The sequence below is a fragment of the Pelophylax lessonae genome (genome assembly GCF_965119305.1).
Source record: "Pelophylax lessonae genome assembly, chromosome: 2".
Lineage (NCBI taxonomy): Eukaryota > Metazoa > Chordata > Amphibia > Anura > Ranidae > Pelophylax > Pelophylax lessonae.
In genome coordinates this window covers 604,494,458-604,507,530 of record NC_138769.1, presented here as the reverse complement: position 1 = coordinate 604,507,530, position 13,073 = coordinate 604,494,458, and the positions used below count along the sequence as shown (strand labels likewise).

The 13,073-nt window shown below is 44.2% G+C and overlaps 1 protein-coding gene across 1 annotated transcript in view; it reads right to left on the bottom strand.

Moving 5' to 3' along the window:
• Positions 1 to 13,073, bottom strand: part of ITGB7 (integrin subunit beta 7) — a 164,247-nt gene that overhangs the window by 124,135 nt on the left and 27,039 nt on the right. The window contains exon 2 of the mRNA XM_082248388.1: positions 1,157 to 1,244. Coding sequence (XP_082104514.1) covers positions 1,157 to 1,241 — 85 coding nt within the window. The 5' untranslated portion in view covers positions 1,242 to 1,244. The remainder of the gene's footprint in view (positions 1 to 1,156; positions 1,245 to 13,073) is intronic.

Below are 13,073 nucleotides of genomic sequence, written 5' to 3'. Positions count from 1 at the left end.
GCCGAGACCCCTACTTTTACCACAAAAAGATGGGAAAAATCATTGACTCGAGTATAAGCCTAGGGTGAGAATGCAGGGCGGCGGGCATGGTGCAGGAGAATGCAGGGTGACTGGCATGGTGCAGGAGAATGCAGGGTACTGGCATGGTACAGGAGAATGCAGGGTACTGGCATGGTGCAGGAGAATGCAGGGTACTGGCATGGTGCAGGAGAATGCAGGGTACTGGCATGGTGCAGGAAAATGCAGGGTACTGGCATGGTGCAGGAGAATGCAGGGTACTGGCATGGTACAGGAGAATGCAGGGTACTGGCATGGTGCAGGAGATTGCAGGGTACTGGCATGGTGCAGGAGAATGCATGTACTGGCATGGTGCAGGAGATTGCAGGGTACTGGCATGGTACTAGAGGATCCGGGGTTGTGGGCATACTACAGGAGATGCAGTGCTGTGGGCATGGTACATGTGGACCATGCCCGCAGCACTGCATCCCTTGTAGTGTGCCCGCAGCCCATGGCAGGTAGTGAAGCTGTTTCACTTACCTGTTCCAGAGGCGCCTTCATTTTAAAAATGGCGCCGCCCGGCGCTGACACGTCATTGCGCACGCGCCGCCGCCGCTCGGATACTTTCGGCTATTCCCGGCCTCTCCCGAGCGGCGCCGGCAATAGCCGAAATTACACGAGCGGCGGCGGCGCGTGCGCGGTAACATGTATGCGACGGGCGGTGCCATTTTTAAACCTTAAACCCGTCGGAGAGGACATTTTTTTCCTTGACTCGAGTATAAGCCGAGGGGGACGTTTTCAGCACAAAAAAATGTGCTGAAAAACTCGGCTTATACTCGAGTATATACGGTACCCTCTTTTCTCCACATACCCTCCCACTCTATATTCTTCCTTTCTTTTCTCACACTCCCTCTCTGCCATTTTCCCCTTTTTCCCCTTCTCATCTCTTTTATACCCTATTTCATCTTATTACCTATAAATAAGTTTTCCCTTTTCTCTACTTTTATAAATCCATTTATGCTCATTAAGTACATCAACCCCACTGTGTTACCCATAAGTAAAAAGGTGTTATAAGTAAATGCATCACTTCCACATAGATTTGGTAGCTACGGCACTTGGCCTCCATTTCTTTATATAACTATGTATTGAATTATATTACCTGCTTGATTTTCTGTCTCCTTCATTCCAGATGTTCCAAGGATCAGCAACAAACCAACACCATAAATTAAAGCCACAGACTTCATGTTCTGGAAGAAGAAAACATTTTACATATGTAAACACATTTTAATTGTGCTTAAAATAATGTAAAGTCTTGTGAATAGCACATAAAAATGACAACTATGGACCCAGATTGGAATATTTAAAATATTCATAGTGTCAAGTGAACAAGAGATTATCTCAGAGACTGCCATAATTCATAGATTACCAACCATGAGGGTATGGACCACGTCTAAGGAACTTAAAAAAGATGTAACTGGGTTGCCTACGGCAATCAATCAGCCTCTTAATTTTATCACTTTAAGTTTTTGTAACCTCATATTCTATCTTAAATCACAGATAATAAATATACTAAATAACAACAATTTAAGTCTGTGCAACTTTTCATGGCACTTTGTAACACTAGTGCTCTTAATTCTGTTGAACAGAGACTTTATTTGAAGGAATCAATTACTACATACTAAATGCATACAGGTGACAGGTGTGTTGCTCATAAACTTTATTGTGGTTTTCTTAAATATAGTGTCCCATTACCACAAAGCTTTATGTATTTTCAAAGACTATATATTTCCTGACACACCTAGTGATACTTTAAGCATTGCTTTCATTTCATTATCTTCTAATATACCTTCAGCAGGGAAGGGAAAAAATGTAAACTACAAATAATACAAGCATATGCACAAAGGGAGCAGTCACTGGGGACTTTCAGATATAATGCTTTATAAAAGTAGAATCTTAATTACTAAACAGCCCTCAACAATATGGATTATTCTCTTGCCAAAGGGGTAAGAAAGCTCAACAAAGAAGAGGACAAGTGGAAGGACTCCTTTTCAAGACCTATTATCACTAAAGTTTTCATGACAGTAGTTTCCCAAATGTATTTAGTTATTTATCTTGTTTCTGTATTTGGTCCTGGCATTTTTTTCTACTTCACAAAGAATTCTGAACCCATCAATCCCTGCCTTATTATATAACGTCCTTACTACACTCAAACACATACTCCTGAGCCCATTTACATAACATGTTTTAGAAGAAAATATGGGCAAAAGAAACCCACAAGGAGTCTGCAAACCTCCGATGAACCCAGAGCCACAGTGCTGTAAGGTAGAATGCTAAACCCCTCTCAGCACACTGCCCTGACCCTGTATGACAGATAAGCTGACTATACAGGATACAAATTTCATCTAATTACTGCCAGAAATCAAGCTGTGGATGGCCCTGTCCCTACCTGGCTTGACAAATGTCAATTTCAAAATCAAAGGAGCTGGGTGGAAAAGCTGGCTGAACAGTAACATCTCATTAAATGCAGTCACTGTTCGGGTATTCAGGCAGCTACTCATGTTGCAGGTCTCAGGATACAATAGCCAGCAGCAGAGATTCCTCCATGATCCACAATAATTAGCATCGATAGGAGAAATCACATGGTTCCTCAAATCTAAACTTGTATCGATAGCATTAGAAGCACCTCCAGAAATCAGGTCTTTAAAACATGTCATGCATGACCAGACCAGGCACTGCCGGTGGAAATGTCCTGCATGAAGTTTTATGTAATTGTTGCCCCCTTTCTCTTAGGTTTGATTGTAGTGTAACCCTTAGACAAATTTGTGACGTTCCCAGAAAAAGAAGGAAGTTAGGATTTACAACAAAGCTGCTATAGGCAAGTTTTAAAACACAGAAATGTATCACTGTTGACATTATGGCAATTAAATGATGACACTTATATCAATGGTATGATGACATTATGCCAATGGTATGATAACTTTATAGCAATTGTATGATAACATTATGGCAATGGTATGATGACATTATGCTAATGGTATGATAACTTTATGGCAATGGTATGATGACATTATGGCAATTGTATGATAACATTATGGCAATGGTATGATGACATTATGCCAATGGTATGATAACTTTATGGCAATGGTATGATGACATTATGGCAATGGTATGATAACATTATGGCAATGGTATGATGGCATTATGACAATGGTATGATAACTTTATGGCAATGGTATGATGACATTATGACAATGGTATGATGACTTTATGGCAATGGTATGATGACATTGTGACAATGGTATGATAACTTTATGGCAATGGTATCATAACTTTATGGCAATGGTATGATGACATTGTGACAATGGTATGATAACTTTATGGCAATGGTATGATGACATTATGACAATGGTATGATAACTTTATGGCAATGGTATGATGACATTGTGACAATGGTATGATAACTTTATGGCAATGGTATGATGACATTGTGACAATGTTATGATAACGTTATGGCAATAGTATGATGACATTATGACAATGGTATGATAACATTGTAGCAATGGTTTCCATTGCTGCTCAGCAACTGCTGTCAAGTTGGTGCTACTTGAGTTAAGTATTGGTTCTAATATAGATCTGTGAAGTCTCTGTTTTCTCAGAGTCTATCCAAGTTTATCTTTGTTGAACCCTGGTGAAGGAGGGGTGATGTTGCCCCAAAATGTATTGCCTATTTTAATATGACTTTTTTTTACCAACATTTTCAATTATTTTGGGCTCTGTCATTCATTTTTGGTCTGATGCACCTTTCTGAATTTCTGTGGTTAGAGCAGAAAGGTGTTTGATAAATAGGATGTATGCATTAAAGCTGAAACTCTGGAAATGTATATTATTAATTACAAAATATTTAATTAAACATATTCCTCTGTATCCACAAAGGATATGCATTTTTTGTATTAAATGCCTTTACAAATCCAGATATAACTTGGCAAAATTAGCAGAGACATGCATCATCACTGTGCTGTACATGCCCTGCGCAGAGAGCAAAGCAGTGGGAAAAATTTACTATATCTTCCCACTACAAGCTACAATAAAAGTTGTTTTATACTGGAATACTAACTGCACAGATCTGAAAGAAATACACAAAGGAAACCAAAATTCAAATATGAATCCCAGATTTCAGCTTTAAGTTTAGCAAAAGTTTTCTTTTCTTACCCCTCTCTTGGACTCACATTGGTCAGTAGTTCCCAGTCATCAGAGTGGCCCTGTCTCAAATCTGATTTTTAATCTTCCTATGGGCCATACGCACTATAAGATTTTCTGAAGACTTTTTCCTTTAGACTTACCAAAACCATATAATATGAGGTCAAACCTAAACACTTTCAATTTGTATGCAATCTGACAGGCCCTTTCACTACATAGAAAAGGTAAATCTGAAGGAAATCTAACCACAAACGTTGGATAGTGTGTATCCAGCTTAAGATCCATTGTAACAAATGTTTGCCCAGATTGAACTTGGTGAACAAACAGAATTGTTTTTGCTCTAGTTTTTTTCCACTTTCAATTTAGTCTGTCAAAGAACTAAAACAAAGTTGCCAATTTATTGCCTAGTTTTGATTTGATTTTGATCTACATAATTCTGGTCATTGATTGAACTTGTAAATGGTAGAGTGCTTTGTTTCTTGTTTTTACTAACAAACCTGGTAAGTGAAAGAAGTTGAAATGAACTGAAACTTGAAAGCTTTAAAGTGGTTCTATAGGCTGAAGGTTTTTTACCTTCATGCATTCAATGCATGAAAGTATAAAAATCTTCTGTGTGCAGCGCCCCCCCCCCCCCTCCTCCAGATTCCCCAATCCTTACCTGAGCCCCCTCCGATCCAGCAATCGTCAAGATAGCCTCGGCTGTCCCAGGACTCTCCTTGCTCATTGGCTGAGACAGTAGCGGGAGCCCATTGGCTCCCACTGCTGTAAATTACAGCCAATGAGCCAACGAGGAGAGAGTGGGGGTGGGGGGATGAGCCATGGTTCTATGTGTCTTTTGGGTGCATAGAGTGGCGGCTCTGGAGCGAGCACGAAGCAGTGCCCCCAGGGCAAGTAGCTTTCTCTGGGTGCATTGCTTGAGGGGGAGGAGCTGCTCTGTGCAAAACCACTGCCCAGAACAGGAAAGCATAACATGTTTGTTATTTTTTTTTTTTTTTTAAACAAAGCTTTTTACCACTTTAAGCAGGTTATACACACATCAAAATTCCCGCTAAACTGGCTGACCTTTAGTCCTTGTGTACCACTTTTTATTCAACAGAATCTTACAAGCAGCTTTTATCAAATAGTCACGCTGGAAAGCCAGTATTAAATCATTGCTTTCAGCCAATGGCAGCAGTGCTAATTAGTGTATTCTGACAGGATGGGAGGGAAGTCCCCCTTGTCTGAATACAATGTCAAAGTGAAATCCCTGCATCCACAATGTTTATGTGGATGTGGGGATTTGACAGTTTTCTTTTCCCTTCAAGCCCCTGGTTGAACGTAAAAAAACTGAACATGTATACACAGCTACAAGTGGTTGTTAAGTCACATAAGCCCATTACTTGTATCCTCTCTGTTTTATGAAGATATAAAGTACTGTGTCAGTTTTTTTTAAAATTATAAACCTAAATACCTTTTTTCACACTGCGGTCATGTGATCCCCCTCCGCTCTCCTTTCCTGATCTAAGGAGAGCAGCGGGAGAGGCTGAGCTTCCCCTTTGACATCAGCCGGGAAGCAGAGGGAGGCCAAGTGACCGCAGAGCTGTGCTGTAAAAGGAGGTATTTAGAGGGGGCGTGGCTTGCCGGCACCAGAGATGGCCGCTTAAGCCTTTCACTCTGAGAGACAGGGAAGACTCTCCAGCGACTAAAGCCCGCTCGCGTCCGCATCCATCTGCGGATTCACTCCACGGAACCCCATCGAGCTCCAGCACGAGATGTCACTCACCGGCCGAAGAAGCTCACGGCCTTCTTCACCCGGCCCCCGCCACGGGATCCTGTGAGGCAAGATGGCGCCGGCGCCGCTGCTGCCTTTCCTAACACGCAGCCGGCAGAGGATACCAACGCATCTAGTGAGGTACTGCCACCATTATCCTCACCTTCTTCCCCACCCAGACCGGGAGATTATTCCCTTGCTTCCTCCAGCCCCGCTAAGGCCCACATGAGACTGGAAATGCAGCCATCCTGTCTCCCCCTCAGCAGCCAGGCCTCCAGCCCTCTGTCAGCCCCTGCTCTCCAGGCATCCATAGCTGACTTCCCCACCACAGGTCAGCCTGTCCTGGACACAACCCTCAAAGATATGCTAATGACATTCCAAACCTCCCTGTTTCAGAACCTGACTACTTTATTTGGCAGAGTTGCATCTGATGAACAGGGGATGGATCGCAGGATCCATTCTGTGGAGACACGGTTGGCTGAATGCACTGACACCATCAATGACATTATTGACACCTGCGATGAAACAAGAGACGAACAGCACTGGATTAAGGCTAAACTAGCTGACTTAGAGGACAAATCAAGACGTAACAACGTCAAACTGCGTGGTATTCCTGAGTCTGTTCCCCAAAGTGAACTCCATGCCTATGCCAGCTCCCTCATGCTTCCTGATTGCACTACTATGGACCTTACTATAGACCGCATTCACCAACTACCCAAGGCATCCCATCTTGCTGACTCAGTCCCACGGGATACTCTTATGAGAGTGCATTTCTATCAGACGAAGGACCACCTGTTGGCTGCTTCCCGTCTTCAGCGTACACTCCCAGCCCCATATGAGAACATACAGCTGTTCACAGATCTCTCTAAATATACTCTCCAAATGCGGAGACAGCTTAGTTCCATCACTAAGGCCTTGATGAACAATAACATTCCCTACAAATGGCGTCATCCGGCGACTATCCTCGTCACCAAAAATGGGATCCCGCATCCCATCTCCTCCATGCATAACGGCATGCGACTGCTCCATTCCTGGGGCATCATCCCTACCCCACCGCAGGAGGAACCTATGCAGACCTCGGCCTCTGGGCCACGCCAGCCCAGGAATCATCCTGATGGAAACAACCGCCAGCGCCGTGAGTATCACGCGCAGCAGATCTCAACATCCACCAGCTCTCTTCCCAGTCACCATCTCGGAGCTCTTATGAAAACTCTTCCCCCCGTATCACTGGTAGTTACCAAGTTGTGATACCTGCCAGTGTATTACTCCACCCGCCTTCTGGGCGCTTTCACAACCGCACTTCATCAGACGCACTGTAGTGTCTATTTTCTTTTTTTTTTTTGTGTTAACTCACAGCTGCTGGTCCACGCTCATATTGTTCAAGCTCCTTACTAGGCGACGACCCTCCGACCAACCAGGTTCTACGTGATCCACAGGACTCGGCCACCCGATCTACCTATCAGTGTCGAAAAGGGTTTAAATACCAGCGCTATGGAGTTTCAGTACTTTTTTGGACTAAAAAATGGTGGTGTAAGCTGCCCCCAACCTACCACTGAGGTAGTAGAATGGTAAAAAGTGCAAGTGATGTTGGGACCGGCGCTACCACAGACACAATATTTATGTGGTAGCGCCGGTCCCAACATCACTTGCACTTTTTACCTATCAGTGTCGCCTCATCCAAGTGTGACTTGTGAGTAATTCCATACTAACTGCATACATACCCCTTTCTACACCATGCCACTCACAATATTGCCTCTCAACGCCCGGGGATTGAACCACCCAGCCAAACGGAAATCATTGTGGTCAACCGCCACTGCTCACCATAGTGACGTACTATGTGTGCAAGAGACTCACTTCTCTCAAACACCTTTACAGTATTGCCGGCACAAAAATTTCCCTCACGTCTTCCACTCCTGCTACACTGCCAAAAAAAGTGATGATCGCTGTCAGGGACTCCAACAACACCACCTGACCACAGATGTTCATGGCCGCTATCTCATCCTTGTATGCTCTATCAATAATGTGGTATATACTATTCTCAATGTGTACGCACCTAACCAACGACAGATTCCTTTTCTCTCCAAGGCTCTTAAAGCCACTGCCAAGGTCCACAAAGGCCATTTAATTGTCTGTGGCGATTTCAACACAGTTCCCGATGTAACTCTGGACTCTACTGCCCCTTCCAAGCGCCACGACTCCCGGCTGAAAAAATTGCTCCATTCCCATGACCTCCATGATGCGTGGCGTTGTCAGCACGCTGAAGAGTGTGACTATACGTACTTTTCCCCAAGCCACAATACATATTCCAGGATTGACCTCTTCCTACTGGACAAGTGGTTGTTGCAAAATGTTTTGTCTTCTGAGATCCACACGATAGCATGGTCGGACCATGCCCCACTGACACTCACCCTGTCAGACAAATCGTCCCAACAATCCCATTTCATTTGGTGTACCAACAATTTTCTCCTCCAACAACCTCATGTTGTCACTCACATCTCTAATCAACTCGAACAATTCTTTGCCCATAACCAACATTCTGTATCCGACTCGGCTGTGGTGTGGAACGCACATAAAGCGTTTGTGAGAGGTCTGCTCATCCAGGTGGGCTCTAGGGAGAAGAGGAGGAGATCCGCCCGTGTGGACTCTCTTCTCTCTTCTATAGCAGCCCTGGATGAGTTGAATAAGAAGCACCCTGATCGTAACCACAAACTGAAGCTTACTGCTATGAGACATGAGTTGAGGTCTCTATTGTTGGTGGACTTTGAGCGTTTTCATCGCAGATGCAAGGCGACTTCATACTCCACCTCCAATAAAGCGGAGAAGAGCATGGCACAGAAAATTAAGGGACAGAGAGTTAAATCCAGAATCGAATATATACATAACCCCGTTTCCTCCAAAAAGGAATATAACCCACAAGACATAGCTAACGCATTCAGTCTTTACTACGGGGCCCTCTATAACATAAATCGAGACCCGGGAACACACCAGCCCTCCAAAGCGGAGGTCGATGAGTTTCTGGCGGCGGTCTCACTCCCTACCCTCACCATGGAACAATTGGCACTCCTGAATGCCCCGTTGACGACACAAGACATTGCGACTGTCATCACAACCTTGACATCCAACAAAGCGCCTGGACCTGACGGTCTGTCGGGCGAATACTTTAAGCACTTCCACTCCGTCCTCTCACCCCATCTGTTACCTGTCTTTCTTCAAGCTGCCTCTTCCTCTAAGTTCCCTCCTGAGATGCTCCAAGCTTTGGTCATCACACTTCCAAAACCCCCCGAAGGCCCCTACTTCCCCTCAAAACTTTAGGCCAATATCCCTCTTAAATCTAGATGCCAAAATCTACGCTAAATTGCTTGCCAACAGGATCCAGGCTGTTCTTCCCTCCCTGGTTCACTTGGACCAGACCGGCTTTATGCCTTTTCGCCAGGCATCAGATGCTACCAGGCGACTCCTCAATATTATCTATCATGCTGAGACCTCTCGAACGCCTTCTCTGCTTCTCTCCTTGGATGCAGAGAAGGCGTTCGACAGGGTCCACTGGGACTATCTCAGAGCTGTACTGACTAAATTTGGTTTCCAAGGTACTATCCTGTCGGCGGTTCTTGCACTGTATTCCACTCCCTCTGCAAGAGTTTACACTTCCAACATGCTATCCCGGCCCTTTGCCATCACAAATGGCACTCGTCAGGGTTGTCCCCTGTCCCCCCTGATTTTCAATCTCCTCATGGAACCATTAGCGGCTCATATCTGTTCTAATCCCCTTATTTCGGGGTTTCAGTTTGGATCAGTTACCCATAAAATCAGCCTATTTGTGGACGACGTAATAGTGATGCTGTCTGACCCTCTCCAGTCCCTCCCGGAAACGTATCGTATCCTCCAATGGTTTAGCAACATATCGTACTATAAAGTAAACGTGACCAAATCCACAATCCTTGATCTACATCTTGACCTAGCGACTAAATCCATCCTTCAACAAAGATTCCCGTTCTCATGGGCAGAACACTCCATTCCTTATCTCGGTATCCACTTGACTGCGTCGGTAAAATCCCTTTTCAAAACAAACTACGCCCCCTTCCTTTCTGAAATGCAATCTGAACTACAATCACTCCAGCACCATGAATTCTCTTGGTCAGGCAGACTTGCTGCATTTAAAATGATGATTCTCCCCCAACTCCTGTATTTGTTCCGCACGTTACCTATCCCCATTCCCAACTCGTATTTCACATCCCTACAATCTATCCTGAGAGCGTATAAGTGGCAACATAAGAAACCGTGTTGCGCCCATTCGATCCTGATTAAGCACCGCCTAGCAGGGGTAACGGGGTATGTTGACTTCCGAGACTACTACTTAGCTACCCTGACGACTCAACTGAAAGAATGGTTCCGCTCCTCACCCTCCACTAGTTGGGGTCAGATTGAAACTACCCTAATACCCAAACTGTCCTTGCAAACCTGGTTACTCAGCGCCCCTCATGGTCCCAAAACCCTGTCATCCTTCTCTCCCCCTATGGTGGCTTCGCTTGCTGCCTGGTGTAAACTCCTGCCTCTAAAAAATACCTCCTCCAACATAACTTCACTACCAATCCCGTTGGAATCCATCACCCTGCTGATCCCTGACATTTCTCTCACAGACTGGACATCACACGGCATCCTGACGCTTCAGCATCTTTTTCAAGACAACATCCTGCGACCTTTTCCTTCCCTACAGCTAGATTACGGCCTCTCCCTCTCAACACTTTTTACATATCTAAGGATTAAACACCTCCTTTCTACACTTCCCTCCCCAATCTATGGCCTTCCGTCCCGCCTTTGGAACTTCTTAAACTCTCCTGCCACCTCCTCAAAGGGCATTTCGCTGATATACTCGATCCTGCAAGACAAGTCCACACTCTCCAAATCTCGCTCTCTCCTCCAATGGGAGGCGGACATCCAACACTCATACACACCGGGCCAATGGCAGACGGCAGTCCGTCATGCCTACAAACACACCAAGTGCTCAGCACTTTGGGAACAAACGGTTAAGATTACCCTCCATTGGCATCTCCCGCCCTCCAAGCTAGCTACATTCTACAAATCCTCCTCTCCACTCTGCTGGAGACAATGCGGACGTGTAGGTGACATATTCCATATCCTTTGGGATTGCCCATTTTTACGCCGCTATTGGCTAGATGTGTTTGCCAAACTGGGGGAAATCATTAACCTTACCGTGGCGTCCTCCCTGGCTCTTGCTTTACTGAATCTCACGATAGAGAAGTACCCTCCCGAATCTAGGCACATCATCACCCATGTACTCTTGGCAGCCAGGTTGACTATCACCAGACACTGGAAAAATTTACATCCCCCCAAAGTACAAGATGTCTTGGACATAGTGCACACACACACAGCTCATATGAGCTAATGTTTGCCTCCAGTAGATGGATCTACAAAAAATCCCTCTCCTCTCCGGTAGCCATCCCACAAGGCTATAAACGTGTCAAGGAAGAGCAGGGCTGGTAAGTGAGCGTTGCCATGATAGCCACGGTGGCAACCGTGGCTATCATGGCAACGCTCACTTACCAGCCCTGCTCTTCCTTGACACGTTTATAGCCTTGTGGGATGGCTACCGATACGTCCTATTCTCCATATGATGAACCCATGTTTTTATGTTGCACTTTTGATTGTTACAGTTTACTGCTCCTTGTACCTGTTGAAGTTGTTGAATTTCACTGCTTGGAACAATGTTTATGCACGACTTTTTTTGTTGTATTGTGTAAATTTCAAAAAAAACTAATTGAAAGTAAAAGGAGGTATTTAGGATTATAATTGTCAAAAAACTGACACACAATAAAATGACACTTCATAAAACAGAGAGGATACAAGTAATAGGGTTATGTATTGCAGCAGAAATAGCGACAGGAGGAGAGGGGAGTGACAGGGAAGGGATTGGCTCTCACTACACAGACTGAGCTGACAGGCAGGGAGGGAGGGGGAGAGACTGCTGGATGACAGAGGCATGTAAACTGACCAGGATATCATGCATCAGCAGCCATAATTACTGGTCAGATCACATAGTTGGACACAGGAACCGGCAGGATCAATCAGGTATTTTAGAACATAGAAAGGAACAAATTACACTATTACACTGCAACAGCTCTATGCTGTTATTCATGCTTTTAAGGAACAGGAGTTTTTTTTTTTTTTTTTAGGGTTACACCTGCTTTAAGATTTGTATTGTGAGAAGCAGTGATGTACAACAATACATAGAATCAAGGGTATATACAGAAACAAGGCTATTTAAAAAAAATGACACTGATTGATAATATTATTTAGAACAAGCTGACCTCTTTTACATGTATATCTAAAGAAATCATTAAAAAGACAATATTTTCCCTTTCAGTTAGTGCGTCAGTGATTTTCATTTTCTGACTATAGATAAAATCTGGCAGTGAGTGTACCTCACACATATTGACCTTGTCTATGTGTTTAGATGCTACAGTGCATCTGGAAAGAATTCACAGTGCTTCACTTTTTCCAAATTTTTTTATGTTACAGCCTTATTCCAAAATGGATTAAATTAATATTTTCTTCAAAATTCTACAAACAATGCCCCATAATGATAACATGAAAGAAGTTTGTTTGAAATCTTTGCAAATTTATTAAAAAACAAAAACAAAAAAAAAATCCCATGTACATAGGTATTCACAGCCTTTGTTCAATAATTTGTTGAAGCGCCTTTGGCACCAATTACATGCTTAAGTCTTTTTGAGTATGATGCTACAAGCTTGGCACACCTATTTTTGGGCAGTTTCTCCCATTATTTTTTGCAGGACCTCTCAAGCTCTATCAGGTTGGATGGGGAGCGTCGGTGCACAGCCATTTTCAGATCTTCTCCGAGATTTTCAGTCGGTTTCAAGTCTGGGCTCTGGCTGGGCTATTCAAGGACATTCACAGAGTTGTCCCATAGCCACTCCTTTGTGATCTTGGCTGTATGCTATGGGTCGCTGTCCTGTTGGAAGATGAATCTTCCCCCCAGTCTGAGGTCCATAGTGCTCTGGAGCAGGTTTTTATCAAGGATGTCTCTGTACATTGCTGCATTCATCTTTCATTTGATCCTGCCTAGTCTCCCAGTTCCTGCCACTGAAAA